Raw genomic sequence first — 26760 nt, forward strand, 5'->3', positions numbered from 1 at the left:
GTTTATCTGGGTGTTTAGTAAGGTAATGGCGTGGTCTAGGTGTATTGAAGGGTGCACCGCAATGTAGATCTTGAAAGTCACGACTAATGAGAGCCCTTGATTTAGGATATTTTTTAATAAGGGGTAAAATGGTCATTTTAGGGTATAAAATTTGTCGAATTGTTAATCAATGGGTCTCGATGAGGTTTAATGGTGTTGGATGATGCATGGTGATGGATTTAATATGGAGCGTATCGGGCGACAAGGATGGTCTATGTGGAATCTTTTTAAGTAAAGGGTAAAATAGTCATTTTAGGGTATGAAATGTGATGGATCGTCGATCGGGAGGTTAATGGGGATTTGGAGATGTCGGATTATGTGTAACAATGGATATCTTGAATTTGGAGAGTAGTAGTCAATAGGGATCGTCGGTTTAGAATCTTTTTAGATGAAGGGCAAAATGGGTATTTAAGGTCTGAAGTTGGATGGATGGTTGAACGGAAAGTTGATAGAGGTTTTGATAGATTTGGGGTCTTGGATGGAGTATCTCAATGAAGATCTCGAATTTGGGGAGTGATGGCCAATAAGAATAGTCAATTTGGAATCTTTTTGGATGAAGGGGCGAAACGGTCATTTTGGGCCTGAATGGACGGTCGATTAGGGGTCTGATGGAGGCTTTAGGAAGATTTGAGTGTCTTGGGGGAGCTGTTGTGATGGAAATCTTAGATTTGGAGAGTAACGGCTAATGAAAATCGTCGTCAATTTGGAATCTTTTTGGATGAGGGGTAAAATTGTCATTTTAAGGTTTGAAATTTGGTGGGTGGTTGATCGGAAAGTCGATGGATGTTTTGGTAAGTTTCTAGGGTCCTGCATGATGTGTCTCGATGAAGATCTTTGATTTGGAGAGTAGCGACCAATGAGGATCATTAGTTTGAATCATTTTAGATGAAAGACAAAATGAACATTTTGAGGTCTAAAGTTGGACAACTGGTTGATCGGGAGTCTAATGGAGGTTTTAGGAAGATTTGAGCGTCTTGGGGGAGTTGTCGTGATGGAGATCTAATATTTTTTAGAATCTTTTTGGATAAGGGGCAAAACAATCATTTTTGGGTCTGAAATTTGGGTGATGGGTATCCTGGGGTCCTAGGAGTCTAATAGAAGTGTGTGATGGCTTTAGAAGTATGGGAATCATGAGGGTCTAAGTTTTGAGTATTTTGGCCAATGAGGGGGCTTGAAATGGAATCTTGGGTTGATGGATAGGTAAATGAGGGAATTTTAAGTTTGACTTTGGTGGAGTGGCATGGATTTGAATTACGAGGCTGTTGTGAGGGTTTGATCATGTCAGGGATGTGTGGATCATAGGTTTTAGGCTCAAGAATTGTCGTAATGTCAGTTTGTCAAATGTGTTGAAATGGAACCTCTAATGGATGAATGGTGAAATGAATGAATTTAGGGCTAAAATTTGGTGTGATTGGATGATAAACGACTTTGTTTCATGCAATGGAGTTTGATTGGGTAACGGTGTGGTGGTGTGGCACAATCGAGACCGTCAAAAGGGAATCTTGTGATTCGACGGTGTACTTGAAGCTATTTGAGTTAAAATTTAGCTTCCTAGGGTCTTAGCATATTCTAAAGATGTTGGTAAGGCTTGATCAAGCATTTGGAGCATGAAAAGTGGGTTAGAGAGGGGACCGAGCAAAAATTGGGTGCCGACACAAACATTGTAGAAATTCATTTCCTTTAAGAAATAAAAGATCTGAATTTCCGTTTCATATTGTCTATTCTGATGTTTGGGGCCCTGTTACTCTACCTTTTGCGACTGGATATAAGAATTATATTACTTTGATTGATGACTGCTCTAGATATACATGTGTTTGTCCTATAGGATCTAGAGATGAAATGCCAAAGATTGTGAAAGAATTTCAATGCATGATTTTTACTCAATTCCAAACTGAGATTCATATTTTTCGGTTGGAATGTGCTTTATTCCCAACCCGAGTCCGGATTACTTGCCAACAAAATATATACCAACACCCTTTCCAACATGATCTGACATGGGGGCTCCCAATTTTGTGGTGAGTCCCAGTCTCATGGTAAGGTATCAGACCTTGTTGGAAGAGTGTTGAAAGGTGTATTATTCCAATCCTTCAACCCAAGTTTAAATGTTAGTAAAGAGGTTTATACATATAATAAATAAGTTATTCAATTCAACCACTTCAAATGTTATTAAATGGCTCTCTTACCAGTTTTCTTATAAAAAAATAGTTCAGCCATTAAATTTATAGCGATCAGTATAAAAAAGATTTATTATATGTATGACTATGATACATTATTAATCAACAACTCACTTTTGTCACATCATTCTTATGGATAGGAGTGGCAATAAAAATTAGTAGGAGATGAATCTGGTAGTATCGATAATGATAAAGAATCGTATTACTCATCTTATAGTAGTGGTATATTCTTCAACCATTAAGGCTTTGTTTTTCGAGAAGCAGGGGCAAATAACTTATTTAATTGGGCAAGTAATGTCCTCATGAGACTTGGGTAATCACTTACCCATCCATGTAGACCATTGCTAATACGTGGGGCAAGTAAGTTTGTGATTTATATTTTGATATTAATGGGTCCTATGGAAAAGAATGATTTCCGTGTGGCTTATTTAATTGGGCAAGTAATGTCCTCATGAGACTTGGGTAATCACTTACCCGTCCATGTAGACAATTGCTAATATGTGGGGCAAGTAAGTTTGTGATTTATATTTTGATATTAATGGGTCCTGTGGAAAAGAATGATTTTCGAGTGGCTTATTTAATTGAGCAAGTAATGTCCTCATGAGACTTGGGTAATCACTTACCCATCCACGTAGACAATTGCTAATACGTGTTGGGACAATAATCCCTTCAATAATGTCACTTTTTTGGATAAAACAGTCAATATATAACTTTTCATATAGAATAAAAGAACAATGCTAAGTGCACTTATCCGACCAAGTGCTTCCCAATAAACACTTACCCTAATAAGTGCTTTTGCTTGGGTAAATGACCTACTAAGACATGAGCGAGGCCTAAAGTTTATTTTCCTAATTAAGCAAGGAAATGAGAAAATTAGGGCTATGATTCATTTTCATATTGAACATCATTTTCAATCTCGTTGTTTTGAAGGATTATACATTTTAAAAAGTGTTTCCACATAGGCAAAATCCATGGTGCATTATATAGAAATTGTTGCACAATAACTCAAAAGTGAACAAGTTGATGGTAAAATGATGCATCATAATGACATATTTGTATAGGAAATAGGTTGCAACTTGTGTTGGAACAGCCTAAACCCAACATAGGGTTCTAATAGCCATTCTAGCTTTGCATTGAGAACACCTCCCTTGCCTTTCATGGAAAGATGTTCCCAATGTGAGTTTGGATCAGATAACAACACATAGTGCTAATAATGTCCCAACCAACCATTGCAATCGTATATTGGGAACATCTTCCTTGTCATTCACAGTGAGATGTTCCCAATTTGTGGCTGCAATGACTTGTTGGGACAGTATTGGGAGTGTTTTATTGGTATTAGATCTCCCTATCCCCCACCCCCCCCATCCAAACTCTCATCTCCCACCCATCCCTTGTGATATGATGTAATACCAAAAAAAAGGAATAAATAGATAAATAAAAGTACTCTGGGCTGAACATTGGTATGTTTTGGCTCGACTCAACTAAAATACAACCAAGTTTGAGTTCGAATTCGACTATATTTTTCCGTTCGTGCTTGATTTGATTAAATTAATATTTGAGGAGTTTGAATTCAACTTGAAAGCTAAAAAAATGAATATGTTTTTATATTTTATATACGACATATTTTTATAATATATAGTACATTCTTATGTTATATATAGAATATAAAAATAAATTTTACAAAAAATGTATTTTTGTAATATATATTATAAAATATATTTTTATGTTCTATAATATGTATGTATGTAATCGAGTCAAGATCATGAGCTTTCATGCCAAACTTTTTATTGATTTAGCTCAAGCTTGAATAACTAATTGGGCTTATCTTAATGTTTGAAATCGATTAGAATCAAATTCAAATCATACCTACCCGCACTATTTGATTAAAGCTCAATTTGATTGTGGCTTTACCTATAACACCATTTTAAATCCAATAATACTTTAGCATTTACATTTATTTTCATGTATACATATAATTAGTGTGCATCAATTAATAAAGTTGATTTGAATGTAGCATTATAGGTTGAAGACTTTAGACTTTAGAGTTATTTTAGCTTCCAGGTTGGTGGGGTGATAAAAGATAAAGCTTCTAGGCACACCATATCATGGAACAAGCTATGCCAGCCAAAAGAACAAGGAGGGCTAGGTTTTAAAACCTATGGCATCATGAATCAAGCCATGTTGGGGAAACAAATATGGAGGCTTTTAACAGATAAGCAGGGGCTATGGAGCAAGCAAGTCAAGCCAAAGTACTTCCCTCACACCTCTCTCTTTGCATCAAAAAAAGGAAGTCGTACTTCTCAATGGTGGCAGCAAGCACATCAGCTACTACCATTATTGCATTCGAATTTACTGTGGTCAATAGGATGGGCTAGTTGTCTCTGCCACTTCAGATCCTTGGGTACCAACGCTGCCCGGACACATACCACATCCTAATTCGCCGTCAGCTCAAGCTAGGATGCGTGATCTGAAGGTGTTAGAGTTTCTTAACTCAGATGGTTCATGAAGTCTCCCAACGCTCCAACAATTCTTTTCAGCTTCCACCATTCAACATATTATAGCAACACACATAGAGCCAAGTCAGTCGACGGATCTACTTATCTGGAAAAAAAAACTCTTCTGGCCAATACACTGTAAAGTCGGCCTTTCATCTCTTCTCTTCATTGGGTGCATCAAGCTCGACCACTCACTTCAAGTGGAATCTCAAAATTCCATACCAGACCCTCTAGGATGGACTTCTCACAAAAAGTAGGTGCCCCTGGTTACTAGAACCACACAAACTTTGTGCATTCTGCAACAGTCAAGAAGAGACCACACACCACCTCTATTTTCACTGCCCATTTGCACGGGATGTATGGTGCGGAGCCCAAATTGGCTTAAATCCTTGTACAATTCCACGGTCACCCCCATTCACATCATCGTTTAGGAATGGTACAATTCACTGGCTCAAAACCTAGGGAAGCAACAAGCATCAACGAGTCTCAGCAAGTTTGCAATCATCATTTATTGCATATGGGAAGCTAGAAACAAATGGATATTCGAGTGTAAGCCGTCTACACAATTATCATCTCAAGACAGGCCAATGAGCAAGGCAGACCTTGTTGGGCTATCAGTAGCTACGACGCTGAAATACGAGCCCTTCTGACCGGGCTACAAATCAAGAGGAATGTGGCATCTTTTGGTCTATACAGACAGTACAGAGTACAGAGCTAGTTGACTTTGCCATCACAGATCACGTAAAGCACTAAATAGAGCAACTGCATAGGAGTCAGCTATCTAAGAAGATTAATATCCTCTTTTGAAGCTATATATTTTGTACATATAGCTAGATGTTACAATCGGGCAGCTCATACTTTTTGCTTATTTTGCTTATATTTACCGTAAGGGCCAATTAATAGCAACTCGGCCCAGAACCATGTAAGTTTTTCAATTTGATATAATATTATGTCCTCTTGGCTCTTTCCCTTTGACAAAAAAAAAAAGTCATTTTATTATTAATATACATATACATACATTATAAAAAAGGCAAAATCTGTAAAAAAATATTTTTGGCATATTTTATATGTTACGTAATATTTTAAGCATTTTTAGTTTAATTTATTTATTAATCGTATTAACACCCAGAGACCAGAGATGGTAATAGAGCATAATACATAGGTCTACACTACAGAGCACGTGCCGTCAAAAGTCAATCTCCCGCTGTTTTTCTTTTTGATCAGCAAACAAGCGAGAGAAGAAGAGAAAACGCTGACAGAGAGAACTTTGAAAAATCCCATTTTTTCTCGCACACGTTCTCTTTCAATTGAATCAGAATCAGTCTCTCCTCCAGCAAAAGGTGCCTTTGTCATCTCCCGGCGACGACGATTTGAGCTGCTCCGTGCAAGCCCCCAGCAACTCTCGAATCCGGAATTCGAAACCCTAGATCTGAAATCCCATCTACTTCCTCTCTTATTGCCTGCATTCTGTACGTGGATGGTTTTCTGATCGCTTTCGATTCGCTCTCCGAAGGTTTTGCGTTGGGGATCTCAATTTGAGACCTTTCAATTTTCGGTCCGCTGGATCGAAGATGCCGGTGGCGGCTTCGGCTATATATTTTCTGAATCTTCGGGGCGATGTTCTCATCAATCGTCTGTATCGCGACGATGTGGGGTAAGCCCAACTATCGGATTTCATCAATAGTCTCTTTTGCGTTTCTGCACTTTTACGAGTCTTGGGTAATGGGGATAGTAATAGTTGCATCAAGGTATTTCAGATACTTTTAGGAGAGAAAAATTAGAGCTTCAGTGTTTTGAATTTTTGATAGAACTACGGTATTCATGGTCTTGAATGGTGTGGGTTTACGTGTAAGTTTTATAAATATTTTATACAAATATATGTATTATATATGTATGTAATTTTTCCTCAGAAAGATCACAGAAATCAACTGAAAATGGTTTTGATGTTTCTAAGGATCCACAAAATGATTTTGTAAAACTGACTCATTAGAGTTGGATGTTGTGAGCTTGTGACTGCGAATTTTTCCCACTCCATGGACTGGACAGCCTTCTTCGTAGCACTAGCACTTGCGCATTGTACACCATTTTAGTAGAGGATATTCCCCATGGCCTCACAAAAAAAAATTCTTCTCAATTTGCAGGGAAATATGTTCAAGAACCAAAATTCTGAATTTTATCATGTATTTTTTAACCATAAATAGATTCCATCCCTTTTTAAAGAAATAGGTGGGATTGCTTTACACTAGATCATTGGGAATTGGAAACTAAACTCCAGACATATTCAATTATACTCATTCTACAAGGAACAAAATCGGCTATGTCTTTGGACCATGTAGGGCTTGAAGTTGAAGGGGATTAAAAGATTGTAGTTGAGTGGTTATAGCAAAGCAAGATCCTTGGCATCCAGATTGTAAAATTAATGGCAGAAGACTTTGATGAAGGTATTTTCCCTGCAAGAAAAATACTTTGAACAGTTAACAATAAAAAAAAGAAATAGGTGGGATATCTTTTAATTACGTTTCTATGACCATAAAATACCTTCCCATAGAGACCATTTAATTGTGGGACACCACCTACATTAGACCTTAGACAAAAATAGAAATTTTTGGACTGCAAACAAAAACTGCTGGACTAGACAAGTATTAATAAAACAATTTTTTTTATTTAATAAATTAATTACCGGGACTATTGAATGAAGATGGAGCAATGTGGAGCTACAGAAATAAAAGCAAGAAGTTTAGATGGGTGACTAGAAATTCCCAATTGAAGATTCAATGGGTGCAAAGATCAACCACTTGTTTGGTGATGCCTTATCAAAACAAGGGGTTGAAAGGTAATGGTGATGATTGAGATGATCTGAAACTCTGAAAGCTGAAGTGACAGAGGAGAAGGGGCTGAATCCCCCTCAGATCTGGTAAACTGAAGAGTGATTAAGGACTGAGTGAGAGGGAGAGAGTTGGAACTCTCTCGGTAATGGTGGCAATGGTTTTCTCACTCTGATCAGGTGGAGAATATCCTGCACTAGGGTTTCGAGGCTGATACTTCCTTTCTGAAGTTTTGATTACTGATGCTCATTTTTGGGATTTGAGCTGATATTTATATTTGTTGTTCGAAGTTTCTAGACTTGAAGGTCTTTTTTTGATTTGTTACTTTATTCCTCTGTCTTTATTTGATTATCTTTTAGAAAGTCATGACAAAAACACTATTATAAAATATGCCTGACAAGATAGGCATGTTGGTTAGTTACCCTGTCTGCTTTGTTTGTTACAAGAGGAATCACATGAAGGTTGGTACAAGGTCACATGCTTTTCCCAACCTCATGTGTGTATTCCAGATCTTGTCAATTGCTTATCATCATTGGTGACCTTGTTTCGCATGACTATAATAGCCAAAGTGCCTATTTCACACGTCCTCTGATTCTTACTATAGTGTTATGCATGTCTATGCTCTTATAAGGGTTAACAAAAATCGGGTGTTTTATTATCAGAAAAGAAAAACAGAAATCAAATGTTTTGGGCTAAATTGCAACTCATTTGACAAGAGTGAGGTAGTAGGGACTACCTCTTATATTGATTGGGTGTACAATTTGTACACATTTGTTTACTATTAATAAAAAAATTTCTTGGTTACTTATCAAAAAAGTAAATAAAACAAACTTTTTTTTTTCAGAACAGATAAAGTAAAACTATATTAATAATAATCAGAAAAACTATCATGGTATCACCCATGTACAACAAGAGACTGTACATTGGGGAATTGCTTATCATTGTTGGCGTCCTTGTTTTGCATGACTATAATAGCTATGCTTAACTATAGTGTTATGCATGTCTATACTCTTACAGGGGTTAACAAAAACCAAATGTTTTATTTATCAGGAAGAAAAACAGAAATCAAATGTTTTCCACTAAATTGTAACTCACTGGACAAGGGTGAGGTAGTAGGGACTACCTCTTGTATTGACTGGTTGTACAACTTGTACATGTTTGTTTACTATTAATAAAAAATTTTCATGGTTGCTTATCAAAAAAATAAATAAAACAGACATTTTTTTTGAGAACAGATAAAGTAAAACCATAATAATCAGAAAAGCCATCACCCATGTACAACAAGAGACTGTACATTGGGGAATCTACAAAAGGATCGCTGCAAATGCAAAATTAATTACAAAATGATAAACCTCTGATCCATGCAACTTTTGCATTTTTTCTCCATCTATTCAAGTTTATATTTCTGGATTTTGTTGGTGACTGCATAATTGCATTTTCTCTTCTCTCTGTGGGGCAGTTCCTTCAAAGCATCTTATTAATTTTAATGGTTCTTTCAGTGGAAATATGGTGGATGCATTTCGAATGCATATAATGCAAACAAAAGAACTTGGTACATGTCCTGTTCGGCAAATTGGAGGTTGCTCTTTCTTTTACATGAGAATCAGCAATGTATATATTGTGATTGTTGTCAGCAGCAATGCTAATGTTGCTTGTGCATTCAAGTTTGTTGTTGAGGTAACTCATCTTCTGTTCTTGCAACCATGCTATCTATAATGGATTTTATGGTTTCCCAGGAAAACACAGAACATGCTACAGTCTTATTTGTGTATGCACATGAATTAGAAACACAGAGAAAGATTCAAAATATTATTGTAGCAATGCATATGAGAAATTTCAATTTAAGATATATATCGGGGATACATGGATAGGGCCATAGGGGCCATTACTTGGTATAATGGTGAAATCTCAAGCTAACGAGTGTGAAAAAAATGGATTTGATTCTGGGAGCAGTCACTTTGTGTAAAAATTTTCCAAAGGTTTGGACTTTATCCAATCCACCCCTCCCAAGACTCCAAAGAGCCAGGATGACATTGGGTTATAGCATTTTTTTATCAGGGATACATGGATACACAAAGTTTAACACATGTAATCTAAGATACTTATTTGATACCTCAAAGTTTTTTAACACAAATAATTTAAGAACACTGTTTAATGCATAATAATTTAAAAGCATGGCATATGAACCATAAATATTATGGTAATTGGTAAGGTACTTCAACACAAAAAGTCCCCAAAAATACCAATGCTACTTTTTATTTTTTTTGAGAAAGTTAAAGTATTGGTATTGTATTGAAAAACTATAAAGATCAAAAGAACATCCCCATGTACAAAGAGGACCTGTACAATGTGAATAAACAGAACTAAGAGATCAATCAAAAAAGTTCCAGCATGCAAAAAAGAAATGAGCTAGACACCCTGAAATATTTTTTTGTACACCCATCCAAGAACAAAGTAAACCTATAAGAAAATTTCTGATTTCTAGGTAGGATGCTTGTTGTCAAAAGTATGACTATTCCTTTCCTTCCACACTGTCCAAATGATAGCAGCCTGGAAGGTATTCCAGAGAAGCCCCTTCTATTCAAGCCTTTGATAGACCAACCCTGCAATAGCTGAAGTAGAGATTGTGGCAAGCAGAAATGCAGCTAGGAGAAGCTACAATGCAAGAAGATATGACTTGAGGATTCCAGGATTCATTGCAGAAAGAGCAAAGATCATTAGGAAGAGGCATTCCTCTTCTAATCAGCTGGTCTGTGGTTGAGCATCTATTGAGGGCTGCAGTCCAGAGAAGGAAAGCAATTTCAGAAGGTATGCGAGGACACCAGATCCTAACCCAGGGAAAGCAGAATCTTGTCTGTAGGAGAGACAGCCATAAAGAGATTTTACTGAGGATTTACCTGATTTCTCCAAGCCCCAAACACTTTCATCTTCCAGCTGGGGATTAGGCATTATGCCTTGGATAAGGATCAGCAGAAGCTGATGAAAAAAGGTTTAGTAGATCAGCCAATGGACCGACTTTCCAATCATTGAGTTTCTTCTAAAGGAAGGGCCCCAGAGAATTCTGTCACTCACCTGATCAAAGCACTCCTCCACCACAGCCTCCTTGTTTTGAGCTTATCATAGAGTGAGGGGAATCTATCTTTCAAAGTTGTTAGAGCCCGCTGTAGAGGGGTAGTTTAGTCATTTTACTTTATGATATATGCTTGATGTAATTACTGTTATATTCTAAGTGATGTGTCCCACACTTAAATGGGGGCACAATAGTCGTTCAGCTTCTATTTAGAAAACTATAAATAAATCTGGCCGACTAGAGAGATAGTGTGTTCTCTAATTCAATCCATTATTTTCTTCTACCTCTTCTTCTCTTCTCCTATCTCTCTTTTCTTTCATTCTTGTTTTCTGTTATTCTGAAACTGAAACCTATACAGATCTGAACTTTATTCATGGTATCAGATCTGTTATAAATCAGTTGAGATCTGCCCAGTTTTCTGTGCCTCCCAATCTAGTATTTTGCAGATTTTTCTTCAGTCACTTGGAGTTTGACAAAAAGGCTGAAAAGGAGTGATCGCTTTTTGTTTATGGAGGTTTTGATGCCTCCAGTTGGTGGTGTTGTGGTGGGGAGCAATCTCTGGTGTGTTGCAGACCTAGTATTATGTGCATGAGGCGTATTTGGGTGATTTTTTGGGGTGTCGAAAGTGGAGAACAGTGGTGATTACCATTGTTGAAACTTGTGACAGTAGATGTTTCAGCAATAGTTAGTCGTGGATGTGCAGTGTGGTGATTGGTTAGTAAGGTAGTGTGACATATGCGTGTGATTTTTTTTATGGCAGCTATAGGAGACATCAATGAACACATCTAGTGTTATGACTCCCCCTGATTACTTGAATGTGCAGATGACCTCTATTAAACGGAGAGAATTACGTACCTTGGGCTAAGTTTGTTGAAGTTTTTCTTAGAGCTAAGAAGAAGGTGAAGCATGTGAAAGAAGATAAACCCTCAATTGACTCTTAGGAGTGCAGTGATTGGGAACAAGAAGATGCACACATTATGACTTGGTTGTGGAATAGCATGGAACCTAAGATTAGTGTGAATTTCATGTTCTTAGACACAACTAAAGAGATTTGGGATCATGCAAAGAAGCTTTACTTAGGATAAGACAATACTACTAGAGTATACTAGCTTTACCAAGAGTATTTTAATTTGTAACAAGGTAATCAAAGTCTTAAGGAGTACTATGCTAGCCTGTGGAATCTTAGGAATGAGTTGACTGTGTATCATCCCTTTACATCTGATGTCAAAACCCAGCAACAACAGAGAGAGAGAGAGTAGTTTGATGTAACCAGATTTTTAATGGGATTGAAGTGTGAATATGAACCGGTGAGAGCACAAATACTAGGTGGGTTTGCCCTTCCCTCTCTTGAGGAGGTGTTTGCTCATCTCAGGAGGATTTCGGTTGGGCTTACAGAGAACTCTTACCATATCTAATAGGTTTGCTTTTGCAGTGACAAGAGGGGGAGGTCATGGTGGTAGAGGAGGAGCTCGGGGAATTCAGCCAGGTTGTAGTGGTGGTAGCAGTCCCATATACAATCGTGGTGGTGGGCTAGGGGGAGTTCATGGTAAAGGGCGTAGCGGTGGTCCACGGAAGTGTACACATTGTAGAATGGAGGGACATACTATCAACTTTTGTTGTGACTTACATGGCCCACCTTCAACTTGGGCAAATCATGTAGTGGCATAGTGGTGGGGATATGAGACAAGAAAATCAGCAAGCTGATCAAACACCTATATCTATAGATGCCTCCGGGTAAGTGATTTCTTTAGGCTACTTCTCAGCAGAATACAATTATGCTTGCCCACTCAGGTATGGCTTATTTGGCATCCAAACCCTCTCATTGGATCATTGACTCTGGAGCTTATGATAATATGACTGGGACTCTAGGTGTGTTTTCTTCTATTTTTCCGTCCTCTACACCCCACATTGTTACCCTTGGCTCCACCTCTTCCATATGTGGTATTGGTAATGTTAACACTGGTTCACTATCTTTGTCTTCAGTTTTGTGTGTTTCTAAATTCCCTTTTAACCTTTTATCTGCTAGTAAATTGACCAAGTCTCTTAATTGCTCTATCGCATTTTACCCCTCTTGTGTTTTTCAAGATCTCAAGACGGGGATGAAGATTGGTGAAGGGCATGAAGCCGATGGGCTGTATTACCTTGATGGTGGTGGACCTAGTGGTTCGTCAACAATTCTTTAGTCGTCTCTTTCTCCTCTACAGTGGCATTGTAGACTTGGTCATCCGTCTCTTAAAGCACTTAAGTTACTTGTTCCAACATTGAGTCGTCTTTTTACTTTGGATTGTGAGTTGTGTTAGTATGGGAAACATCATTGTGTTCCCTTTAGTCATAGGGTTGATAGTCGTATGTTGAGTATTTTTTCTTTGGTTCATTTGGATATTTGAGGGCCAAATAAAATAGTGTCACACAATGGTTACAAGTACTTTGTGATTTTTGTCGATGATTATTCAAGGATGACACGGCTTTATCTTATGAAAGAAAGGAGTGAATTATTTTTTATTTTCCAAAAGTTTCATGCTGAAATTCACACTCAATTTAGTGTACATGTTTAGATCATTCGTTCTGATAATGACTGAGAATATTTTTATACACCTTTTCAACAATATTTGGAACAACATGGTATTATTCATCAAACCTTTTGCACTTACACCCCTCAGCAAAATGGGGTAGTTGAAAGAAAGAACCACCACCTCTTGGAAACTGCTCGGTCCCTTTTGCACCATATGAATGTACATAAGTGTTTCTGGAGTGATGCTGTGCTTGCATCTTCCTTTCTTATTAACTGAATGCCTATGTCCATCCTTGATGGTCGATCTCCCTTCTCTGTTTTGTTTCTTACATTTTCTCTGTTTCTTCTCACTCCTAGGGCTTTTGGGTGTATGTGTTTTGTTCATAATCTTGGACCTGGAATGGACAAATTAGATGCATGATCTACCAAGTGTGTCTTCCTTGGCTACTCTAGGACCTAAAAATGGTGCAGATGTTATAATCCTAGTTCTCAACGTTGCTTTGTGTTTCTAGATGTTACGTTCTTTGAGTTTGTTCCATTTTTTTCTAGGTCAGATGTCTTTTCTCCTTCTCTTCCGCTTCCAGTTCCTATTAAGGACCCCATTCCTCTTGTTCCTACTACGACTAAGTCTTCGCTTTCGGTGCAACTTCTTGCTGAACAACCACCTATATGACAAGTGTATACGCATCGACATACACCGACAACTCCTCCAGTTTCTTCACCGTCAACAGATCCAACAGTTGATTCTGCACCACCATCACCCCCAGTTTCTAACCTTGACCTTTCCATTGCCTTGCGTTAAAGGGAAACGCAGTTGTACCCTTCATCCTATCTCTAATTATGTTTTTGTATCTCATTTTTCTGCTTCCCATCGATAGTTTGTTTCGTTGTTGTCATTTGCTTCTATTCCTAAGGATGTCCAGCAAGCCCTTACCTCTCGAGGATGGCGTCAAGCGATGGAAGACAAACTCTCAGCTCTAGATCATAATCATATGTGGGATCTCACCACTCCTTGGTAAGCATGCTATAGGTTGTAAGTGGTTATACACTATCAAGCATGGTTTCAAGTGTTGCCAAATGTCGCTAATGTCGCCCGACATATGTCAATGTCGAGGCTCACTGACATTTCCTATATTTCGGAAATGTTGACCAAATCGGTCCAAATAACAAAAAAAAATACAGTTTTTCCTATTATGTCGACTAATTTACAATAAAAATATAAGTATATTATATTAATATAATGGTATATTAATATAGATTATTCCATTAATAATTTCTATTTAATAATTCAAATAAAATATTTATAAAAAGAATTAACAAAATATAAAAACAAAAGAATAAATTAATTACTTTATAATATAAAACATAAAATATTAACTAGTTAGTATTTTTTTTTAAATATTTATTAAAATCAGAAAATTTTTATTAAATTTTATAATAAACCATATTCTACGTTTAATATAAAAAATCAGAATAAATTTAGTAAATTTTATACTAAATCATAATTTATTATAAATTTAGTATTAAAAATCATAATAAATTCATTAAGTTTTATAAGAAATCAGAATTTATCATAATCTTAATTCTACAAAAAGGGGAATCAGTTTATTAAATTTATAATAAAACATAATGTATTAACTTTAATATTTAAAAAATCAGAATAAATGTATTTCTATTTACTAGTGTGAAATAAATATATTAGAATTTATAATAAATCAGAATTAAAAATAAGAAAAGAAAATATCAAATAACCTTTTAAAACATCAAAATGCATAATAAATCAGTAAATCATCATTTACTAATTTGTTATTGATCTTACTTTCTTAGCTTTATATAATGGTTGGGAATAAGATAATATTCTAGAAATATGTATTAATGCTTCTTTTATCATTTTACAAAATATCTTTGCATATTTCCACATATTTCATAATATTTCCACAATGTCTCTAATTTTTACAATATTTCCCCTCGACATTTACGACATTTCTGACATATGTCCTATATTTTGGTAAGCGACATTTCCATCAACATCGGCATTTTAGACCTTGCTGTCAAGTATTTATCTGATAGTAGTGTTGAGTGGTTAAAAGCTTGGTTGGTTGCCAAAGGTTATTCACAGTTATATGGCATTGACTACACAAAGACTTTCTCTCTAGCTACTATGTATGATTGGCCTTTGTTTAAACTTGATATCAAGAATTCCTTTTTACATGATAATCTTCTTGATGAGGTGTATATGGAGCGACCACCAGGTTTTGTTGCTTAAGGGGAGGATGGTTAGGTGTGTAGACTCAAGAAGGCTATTTATGGACTTAAACACCTTGTGCATGGTTTGGTAGATTTATTGAAGTTGTGAAGAAATTTTAGCATGAAACAATGGCAGGTCAACCATTCAATATTCAACTATGATTCCGGTGCTGGGAAGATTTTATTGGTGGTATATGTAGATGATATTGTTATTACTAGCAGTGACAAGTTGGGAATTGATAGGTTGAAGATCTTTTTGCATGATCATTTTCAGACAAAGGACTTGGTGAATCAAGATATTTCTTAGGGATAGAGGTAGTAAGGTCCAAGTATGGTATTAATTTGTGCCAAAGGAAATATGTCATTGATTTGCTAGAGGAGACATGGTTGTTGGGTGCCAAACCAGCTGAAATACCCATGTAATCAAATGTCAAGTTGAGTAGTGATGCAAGTGAGGAGTTTAAAGATCCTGGAAGGTATAAGAGGTTGGTGAATAAGTTGAACTACCTAACCATTACTTGGCCCGCTATTTCATTTGTAGTAAGTGTAGTGAGCCAGTTTATGCAGAATCCTCGAATCCCACATTGGGATGCGATTGTATGGTACTTGAAGGGAGCTCTAAGCCGTGGTTTGTTATGGTACTTGTATGGTACTTGAAGGTTTGTTATGGTTTGTTATGGTACTTGTATGGTACTTGTATGGTTTGTTATGGTACTTGTATGGTACTTGTATGGTACTTGAAGTGGGGGCACAATGACTATTGTGCCCCCACTTAAGGATTGTATGGTACTTGAAGGGAGCTCTAAGCCGTGGTTTGTTATATAAAAGTGGAGGAAGCCTTGAGATATAGGGATACACTGATGCTGGTTGGGCCAGTTCCATATTTGACAGAAGGTCCACTACAAGGTATTGCACTTTTCTTTGGGGGCAATTTGGTGACATGGAAGAGTAAGAAGTAGATAGTGGTAACAAGAAGTAGTGCAAAAGCTGAATATAGAGCCATGGCACACACAACATGTGAACTAATGTGGTTGAAGAATCTCTTAGAGGAAATGGGGTATTTGATTGACACTCCTATGAAGCTATATTGTGATTACCGTGCTATAGTTCATATCTTTTCTAATGCAATTTTTCATGAAAGAACAAAACATATCGAAGTTGATTGCCACTTTGTGAGAGAGAAGGTGCTTAGTGGAGTGATAAGTACATCATATGTGAACATAAGAAATCAATGGGTAGACTTGTTCACCAAAGGGTTGAGTCGGAGAAGAGTGGATTACATATGTAACAAGCTGGGACTATATGACATATACTCACCAGCTTGAGGGGGAGTGTTACAGTTGGCTGTAGGGGGGTAGTTTAGTCATTTTACTTTATGTTGTATGCTTGATGTAATTGCTGTTATATTCTAAGTTAAGTGATGTGTCCCACACTTAAGTGGGGGCACAATAGTCATTGTGCTTCTGTTTTAGAAAACTATAAAAAAATCTGGCCAACCAGAGAGATAGTGTGTTCTCTAGTTTGATCCAGTCTTTTCATCTACCTCTTCTTCTCTTCTCCTCTCTCTCTTTTCTTTCATTCTTATTTTCTGTTATTCTGAAACTGAAACCAGTACAGATCTGAACTTTAACTCTCATACCCTCTGCATGCTCCACATGGAAGCTTACTTTTGAAATTCTTCCTAATGCCACCAACTCATGGCTAGAATGAACTGTTTGCCAACCCACCTGTTGAAATAGGTTAGCATCTGGATGTAATGATTTAATCTCTTAATACTTAAGCAAGCTTTTGGATGTTTGTAAATTGTTTATGTTGCTGTTAATGTACCTCTATGGTAGATATTGTCATAATGTGAGGTGATTTATTTGGTGTTCATAATTTTGGATTTTGGTTATAAGCATCAATATGATGCTCAACAAGGTACGAGAGAATGGTGTCTTCAGGATGGAGAATCAATTACCCATTTACTTCTTGAATGGTTCATCATTATACAGCTTTGGCATTTCTTTTTCGAATTAATTGGCTGGCAATTGGTAGCTCTGGGCAACATAAAAAACATGACCATCCAGTTTCTGTAGGAAAGCATGTGTGTTTTGCAGGAGGGGTGGAGCATTCTTTTTATTGTAAAAGAAAAAGAAAATTTTATTAAAAATAAGGCTATGTTTGATTTGAAGGAAAAGGTAGGGAAAGGAAGGGAAGCCTTGTATGGACTTCCCTAGATTTCCCTTCCTTTCCCTACCTTTTCCTTAAAACCAAACATAGCCTAAAGGATAAAGGTTTACAGTCCAAAGGTGAAGAGATATCATCTAATCAGTATATACATCATAAGATTTTTTTTGATAAAACAAGAGGGGCTACACAAGGGAATGAGGGAGGAAATGACAAGATAATTTAAGTCCCTATTAGTATCCTCCAAGGAAGACCGAAAGATTGTCCCCAAAATTCTTTCTATTTATATCTTTAAATTCTAGGAGAACCTGATGTACCACCAAAGGAATATATATTTTTTATTTGTAACACCAAAGGACAAATTTCTTCTGTATTTGTATTTCTCTTAAAAAATACACATATTCTTTCTCCCAAACACCCCGACAAACTGTAAATGGAATGTTGCTCCAAGATATCTTTCACTTTCTTCTTTTTCCTAATCTTGGTCATGTAGAAAAGATCTCCAATTCAGTTGGGTAAAATTTTGTTAGGAAAAACTCCTAAATGAATTCCTTTAATCTGCATTGAATAAAAAAGGTGTCTCACATTCTCTTCCTTTTCCTCATACAAAACACACATTTTTTTTTTATCAGTAAATATGTGTTTTATTAAAATTCAGAATGTAAGCATTTTATACAATTTGATGATGGGACTGTTGATCCTTTTTCCTCACTCTATTCATCCCTCATTACAGTATAGCCCAAAATAATTGCTGTCTCAATGCCCCTTGTTTTGCTAATCCATCAGCTAGTCCATTTGCACTTCTTCGGACCCATTTAATTCAGCCTCAACCTCCTTGGCAATCTTCGCCACTTCCCTAATCACATGTTTAAACGTCCATGGGGTGTGGCTGCTATTTGTTGCCCATGAAATTACTACTTTTGAATCCCCTTCCACTTCAACATGTCTGCATCCTAGTTGTTTGGCTAGCTTTAACCCTTGTGGTAATTTCAACAGTTCAGCCTTCAGCGAGCTACCGTTGCCAATCGGCCCTGAGAATATACCCAATATCCTCTTATCAGGGTTTCTTAATACTCCTATTCTTGAAATGCCTGGAATTCATATGAGCACCTGTCAAAATTCAGCTTTACTTTATTGCCTTCCAGCGGTTTCCACTCCGGCCTTACTTTATCTCTTACTCTCGAAGATTGTGCTACTTTGGATCATGTTCTTAGAATATCTGCAACTGAGAAGACTTGAAAGCAGTCCAAGAATTTTACCCAATGGGCTATTTTCACCTTGATATTATCAATCACTTCCTCTACTGTTCTACTTTTCTCCAAGAAAATTCTGTTGTTTCCTTTCTCTGTCTCAAGAAATCATGGTTGAAGAGTCCTGCCACATCTTGAGGGGGAGCCCACCTGCAGCCAAAGAGAGTACAAAAAAAATCCCAAATTCGATGCACAAAAGAACATGATATCATTAAATGAGAAAGGATCTCACCACTTTCCTTACACAGTGAACACACATGAGGAGAAAGGCACATGTATGGCCTTGTTTTCTGCAGCATATCACAAGTGTTTACCTTACCAAGGAACACTTCCCAACAGAAAGCTTGGATCTTCGGGGGAATAGGCTTGCACCAAAGGCTTGGGGGAAGCAAGTACTTTGAAGAAAGAGGAGCAAGAAAAGAGGCCGTCTGGAGAGCCTACCCAAATTCTTGAGTCTTCCAACGAAGGGTCCAGGTGGATCTGCCCTAAGAGGTTTAGCAAGCTGGTTAAGGATTCACACTCATTTTCCCTTAGTCCCCTTCTAAAGCCTAAATTTCAGTTCACACCAATTGGAAACAGTGATCCCAACATGGATATAGCTTTCCCCTTAAGGTTAGATAGTGCAAAGAGATTAGGGAATTTGTCTTTTAGTGGGGTTTCCCCTACCCATAGATCTTCCCAAAACAGAATTCTATTAACTTGTCCCACATCAAACCGGATGGAATTAAGGAAAGTAGGGTAGATTTCATGAATTGCTTTCCAAGGAGAAGTCGAAGACCTGTGAGGGGCAACTTTTGCATCCCAGCCATTTCCAGCCACCCCATGAATGCTCTCAATCACTTTGTGCCACAATCTGCCACCCTCAAAGGGAAACCTCCAAAGCCACTTACCTAGTAGAGTTGTGTTCCTTAAAAAGGATGTTTCCAATTCCCAAACTCCCTTGTTCCTTGGGTTTACTAACTTGCTCCCACTTGATCAAGTGATCCTTCCCTTCCTCTCCTGGGTCCCAAAGGAAATCTCTCATATATTTCTCTAGGCATCTTGCTACCTTAGAAGGGATTCTAACAGTTGAAAGGAAATAGGTGGGGACGTTTGCCAGAGTGGCTCTAATCAAGGTTATTCTTCCACCCAGCGGAATGTAATTTCTCTTCCAAAGGGCTAACTTCCTATCAGACCTTTCTAACACTGGTTTCCAGAAACCAACTGACTTGGGGTTTCCTCCTAAGGGTAAACCTAGGTAACTAATAGGCCAGCTTCTAGTCTCACACTTCAAGATTTCTGCAAATCTCATTAGTTCTCCTTCTGCCAAATTGACCCCTACAATTCCATTTTTGGTCCAATTTATCCTCAGCTCTGTCACTCCCACAAAATTATTCAGAAGCACCCTCAAATTTTCCACCAACTCCTCCATTGTTTCCTTCACAAAAAAATATGGTGTCATCTGCAAATTGGAGATGGGTAACAATCACTCAGTTTCTACATACAAAACACGCATATTTGTCAACTGAAACCCTCTAGACTCAGATAATCTACTGTTAAGATTCTGTCCAATGCGGGCAGCCATGCAGATGCCTCTAAAGTTGTATTAGGTTCTCCAAACTCCACCAACATTGGATTTTTCGAGCTGATTTCTGGATGCAGCTTCATAAAAAGATTTTAAAGTAAACTTCCCACTCATACATTCTTTTCACTACCTAGCATCTGATGCATTAAATTCAATTTTCATATCCTCCAATCTTGAAAGTAGCATGATGCATTCCTCCACCTCCCTGTCCCGCAACGGATGGCAAAATTTTTGGCACCACACAATCTGTTCACCCTCATCTCAAAGGATTAGCTAACTGTAATATCTTTTGTGCTCAGCCTATAGAACCCTGGGCATACATCACATAGTCTCCTACTTTCACACCACTCATTATCTCAAGAGTGGTGTGGTACTTTTTTTTGATGAATAAAGTGGTGTGGTACTTCCCTAGTGCCCACTCAAACTTTTCAACCCCATATTTACATACGACATCTTTTCTCTTTCTATTTACCAAACCTTTTGCAATGTCATCATTTATGAAGTTATGTGGAGGGTGTGGGAAGTAAGAAACAAGTTTACAGTGTGTAGGCTTCCTTTGAGGCTTTGAGAGCCCCAAGTCCTTGTCCTTGTTAGCGTATGGATGCTATTTCTGGGATATAGAAGAATTTAATGGCATCTGAACTGCTGATTTAAAAGAAGCTTACCCAAGATCCTCAATCTTCTCCTGGAGGCTCCATAAGGAGTTTCTATTCCTCTCCAAGCAGAATGGGAAGCTAGGCTTTAGTTCAATTGTTGAACTGGGATCAGCTAGGATTAGAGGGATTATCTTTAGGTCAAATGGAGCATTTTGAACTTCAGCTAATCATAGGGGATACTGATTCTGCCAAAGCAAGAGAGGAGTAGAGGACCCTTCTAATGGGGGCTTGCATTGCCAAACAAATTCAACTTTCCTCATTTACAACTGAAGGAGACTTGCTAATTCCATAAGGTTGTGCTAATGAGTGGGAAATGGGTCACAATGCTTATATCACCTCTTAAAATAGGTTAGGGTAATCTTGGCTAACATTACTGTTTAGACAAGACAGATTTCTAGGGAACTAAATTTGATTCTTACTGATAGTCTTGCAAATTCTGGGTTAGGCATTTCTGTACAACAGCTGGTGTTACATGAACAAGGGCACTGGAATTAGAACCCAATACATGTCCAGGAGTCTGACTCAGCAAGGGAAAGAAACAGGGATTCATGGACACATCTATAGAAAAGCATAAACTATTAAAATGGTCCATATTTGTTTAAATTTAACATTACAAACCTATTGAAAAAGTCTAAAAGATTATCTTTCTTAGTTATTAAAATTCTATAGGAAAAATGGCATTTGTTAATTGTCCATTTATATTGAATAAGCAAGGAGGAAAAGAAAACAAAATGTGCCAGCATGTTAAATTGAACCAGGTCAGTGTTGTGCGAGTGTATGCCTGTCAATATTCATTTATAAGTTAATCTTTGTACACCTTTTGGTAATCATAACCATTTATACTGCATGTCAGATCATGGGTGGCAATTAAGTCATATGTTTACTTTCCTAATAATTAACTTATACTATATTTTTTTTGATAAATAACAGAAAATTTTATTAATTATAAACAGTAAATGATATCTATGTACAATTTTTCATACACCCTTGGGAATATACACCATACCCACCCCTTAGATAATCATATTACAATTGGGCCAAAACAATTGATTCCTTGCTACCCCTTGCCAACTCTATAATTGCTGATACTAAAATTCTCTCTCTCTCTCTCTGCAGGCTGTTTCCCTGTTCAAATCTTATTTTGGTGGAGCATTTGATGAAGATGCAATCCGTAATAACTTTGTTCTAATCTATGAGCTTTTGGATGGTATGCATTTTACCCATTTATTGATGCTGAATGTTGGATGCTTTAAGTTGATGCTGACCAAGTGTTCTATTATTTTCTTTTATTTCTTATGTATTCTTCTGCACACTAATATGTAAAGCTGCCTTTTTTTATTGCAAATAGTCATATTCTCTAATGTGATATGGTAATATTCCCCTTGTTCATAAAATATGCTGTGCAAATTCTGGTCAAAATAAATAAACAAACATACCCACTTGCCTGTAACAAGAAGGGGGGGGGGGGGTCATGCTTCTTTGTCCTTTTGCTATTACAAAATGTACTGCACTTGCATACTTGACGTGTGGTTTCCCTAAAAACTCATTTGAACTAATTAGTGCATGTTGAAGATTTTCACAATGCAAATTTGACTAGTTACTATTACTAGCCATTAGTATACCTTCTATATTAAAAATAGTAACAAAGATATATTATTTTTCAGTAGACGACATTGATCAACTATCACATTCACTAAATTGCTGGTTAAATGTATTTGTCCTTGCTTCTCTTGTTTATATGTTTTATTTGGTGATGTTTTTTAGTGCTATTGAATGCTTCAATTAATATCAACCACTTTTGTGTTTTTTCCAATAATAAAGGCATAGTTTAAGTTCAGAAGTGGGTTCAATACATTTATTATTTTGGGGTTTTGGAGCATGCCCTCTGTTTTCAGCAAGGAGAAGAAGAAGACGAAAAGTATGAGAGCCAAAAAAGATCTATTCTGGCGGCACCAGCTTTTGACTTAAATAGTAGGGTGGCCAAAACATAATAAAAGAAAGAGAAAAGACAAGAATGCCCCTCTGCAACATATAGTACAGATTTCATCACTCCCCCTCAAGTTGGGGCGTAGATGTCAATCATCCCCAACTTGTCACAAAGATCATAATGCCCATAGTGAGGATAATCCTTTAGTAAGAACATCTGCAAGCTGTTCATCAGAGCTAATGTAGGGAGTGCACACTTGCCCCTTCTCAATTCTCTCTGATGAAATACTTGTCAACCTCAATATGCTTGGTTCTATCATGGAGAATTGGATTGGCTGCAATTTTAATGGCATCTTTGTTGTCACAGTAGAGTGTGACATAGGATCATCAAAAGGAAATCCTAATTCACTCAATAGGTTCTTGATCTACAGTAACTCTACAATTCCATGTGACATAGCCCTGTATTCTGCCTCTACACTTGGCCTAGCCACAACACTCTGTTTTTTGCTTCTCCAAGTCACAAGGTTTTCACCAACAAAGGCACAATATCCACTGGTGGATTTTCTGTCATCCACTGAGCCGCCCAATCTGCATCTGTGTACACTTTTACTCTTATGTGTTCATGTTTCTTAAAAAGTAAACCTGTCCTTGGGAATTTCTTCAAGTACCTAAGAACTCTGTTTGCTGCCTCTAGGTGTGCCTCCTTGGGTACATGCATGAACTGACTGAGGACACCCACAACATATGCAATGTTAGGCCTGGTCATGGATTGGTAGAGAAGCTTGCCCACAAGTCTTTGGTACTACCCTGGATCTTTCAAGGGCTCACCACTGCAATCCCCAAGTTTATGATTTACATCTATAGGTGTGTCAGCAAGTTTAGCTCCTACCTTCTCTATATCCTTTAAGAGATCTAAGGTGTACTTCCTTTGGGAAATGAGGATGCTTTGTTGAGAGTGAGCAACTTCAATGCTAAGGAAGTAGCGCAAGTGCCCCAGATCCTTTACTTCAAACTGTGTAGTGAGGAATATCTTTAATCTCTGAATCTTTGAGACCCAGTTTCTAGTGATGACAATATCATCTACATAGACAATCAAGGCTGTTGTTTTTTCTTGTTCCCTCTTTACAGAAAGTGTGTGGTCAGATTGGCACTACTTAAAACCCATTTGTTGAACTGCCTGGTGAAACCTGCTAAACTAAGCTCTTGGAGATTTATTTTTTTTATCAATAAGCTCTTGGAGATTGCTTTAGACCATACAAAGATTTCTTCAATTTACAGACTTTCTGTTCACTTCCCTTAGCAAAAAAACTAGGGGGTTGAGTCATATACACTTCCTCTTCCAAATCACCATTCAGGAAGCCATTCTTTATGTCAAGTTGATGAAGCTCCCGATCAAGATTTGCAGCTAAAGACATAAGAACCCGAATAGAGTTCATTTTTACAGTCGGAGCAAAATTCTCGGCATAATCTAACTCCATGCACCTGTGTGAAGCCTTTTTCAACTAGCCGAGCATTGTACCTTTCCACAAGACCTATCTGCCTTATGTTTTATAGAGAACACCCATTTGCACCCTACATGCTCCTTTCCCTTGGGAAGATCTACCAGCTCCCATGTGCCATTCTTATGAAGAGCATTGATCTCTTCTTTCATTGCATTTGTCCACTCAGGAACAAGTAAGACCTCCGCAACACCCTTGGGAAGGGGAACGCTATCAATAGTAGATAGAAAAGCACGAAAAGAAGATGAGACATTCTCATAGGACAAGAAATGAGATGTGGGGTGGTGTGTGGTGCTAGTGATTTAAAAGGCGCGCCTAGTTACACAGGCGAGGCGCATTTTGGGGTATGCGCCTTGCCTAGGTCCTAGGCGCACCTCTTTAAAAAGGCGTGCGCCTAGTGCGCCTAGGCGTTCGCCTTCGCTCACTCACCGAATCTCCGAGAACCCCCTATTTGCTTATGTTGTCATTAATTCATTGCAATAAAATATCTTCCTAAAAGGCAATGAAAGTTGTAAAATCATTATTTTTTATGTGAGAAATAAGAATTTCAGACCCTAACATAGGCTTGTTCGGGCTTGCCTCGAGGGGCGTGCTACAAAGGCTACTCATAGAATCAAGAATGCAATATGTTTACATCACATTAACTACTTGAAGCAATTAAGGAAAAAAAAAGAGATTGTGGGTTTTACATGCTTGAAAATGCTTTATATGTTTGCTTTTATTTTTTAATTTTCATTTGAATACACTTCACATGTTATGTTTATGTATTTTAATTTTAGATAATAGGTTTTTTTAATTATTTATTTTAAAATTTAAGTTTATATTTTTATTAACATTATGTTTAATATTTTTTAATTTTTTTTTGCATTTTTTTGGAAATTTTCACTTTTTTTTTTATTTTTTAGCTTTTTTTGTAATTTTGTGCCTTTCTTAAAAAGGCAAGTGCCTCGCCTTGTGCCTTGCGCCTCAGGCGCAAATTGGCCCTTGCACTTTTAAAACACTGTAAGGTGCATGATCTAACACCCTTTTTGTAATAGGGAGGTTCAAATCACAACTTGAAGTGTCAATATCAATAGGTTCAGGAACATCAACTGGAACAATAGTACTTGGATGAGGTGAAGGATCCAGCCCCTGAGATTCTGATGGCATTGGTGGCATCGTTTCCAGTGGTTCTGTGGCAATTGAACTTTGTTGGCCTTAATTTTTGTAGTGCAATCTCTAAAATACACGAAAGGGAGGAGGATTAGGAATAGAAGGCAATAAAATTTGAGTCTAACTCTATTTCTCCTTAGCTCTACTCTCCCCTTGAGGAGAAACAAGAAAGTAGAGGACATCTTCAAAGAAAGAGACATCCGAGATAAAGTATTTTTTAGACACTGGGTCAAGGTCAAGACAACGATAGTCTTTTTGAGCAAGGAGATAACTAAGAAAAATACACACAATAGCTTTGGGATCAAGCTTACCACGAGTAGGAGAGAGATCATGAACAAAACACTTACATCCAATGACCCGCATAGGGATAGGAAACAGAGGAGCTCTTTAGGGAAGAGGATCTGATGAGGGGACCTATATTCCAATACCCGAGGTGGTGTTTTATTGATGACGTAGGTAGCAATCAGGACAACATCCACCCAAAATCTTTTTGGCACATTCATCTATAACATTAATCCTCGAGCAACTTCAAGGAGATGTCAATTTTTTTTTTCTCTTTGCAACCCCATTTTGTTGTGGGGTTCTGGCACATGAGTTCCTGTGTTGAAAGCCGCAGGATGCAAAGAAATCTGTGAAGTCTCCATGGAAGTATTCCTTGGCATTATCTGATAGAAAGATTCGGATCTCAGATTGAAATTGGGTGTAAAACATACACTGAAAGTCTTTCACAATTTTAGGAACTTCCTCCCGTGAATGCATAGGATAAACCCAAGTGTAGCGGGAGAAGTCATCAACAAAGGTTAGTTAGAATATTAACAGGTCCCTACACATCTGAATACACAATGTGAAAAGGAAATTCTGATCTTTTATTACGTAAAGGGAATGCGGTTCTACAATGTTTACTCAGTTGACACGCCTGACACTGAAAATCACTAACAAACAAAGACTTAAAACAAATCTGTAAACAAAAACTTCAAAGACTCAAAAGACACATGGCGCAAACGGTGGTGCCACAAAATAATCTGACTCTTACTCGACGGACTCAAAGACTCTGAAACTGTAAGACCGACTTTGTTCTCCAGCACATAGAGACCATACACCATGTTCCCTCTACCAATTGTCCTTTCTGTAGCCAATCCTGAAAAACACAAGAATGTGGAAGAAAGGTTACTGAGCAATTCA

At 37.4% G+C, this 26760-nt stretch overlaps 1 protein-coding gene across 1 annotated transcript in view; it reads left to right on the forward strand.

Moving 5' to 3' along the window:
- The first annotated feature begins 5881 nt into the window (after positions 1 to 5881).
- LOC104610374 (AP-2 complex subunit mu) overlaps positions 5882 to 26760 on the forward strand; it is a 52201-nt gene continuing 31322 nt past the window's right edge. Inside the window, exons 1-3 of the mRNA XM_010276947.3 lie at positions 5882 to 6362; positions 9033 to 9210; positions 22118 to 22208. Coding sequence (XP_010275249.1) covers positions 6280 to 6362; positions 9033 to 9210; positions 22118 to 22208 — 352 coding nt within the window. The 5' untranslated portion in view covers positions 5882 to 6279. The remainder of the gene's footprint in view (positions 6363 to 9032; positions 9211 to 22117; positions 22209 to 26760) is intronic.

Source organism: Nelumbo nucifera, chromosome 1 (assembly GCF_055504915.1).
Source record: "Nelumbo nucifera cultivar China Antique chromosome 1, China Antique-T2T, whole genome shotgun sequence".
Lineage (NCBI taxonomy): Eukaryota > Viridiplantae > Streptophyta > Magnoliopsida > Proteales > Nelumbonaceae > Nelumbo > Nelumbo nucifera.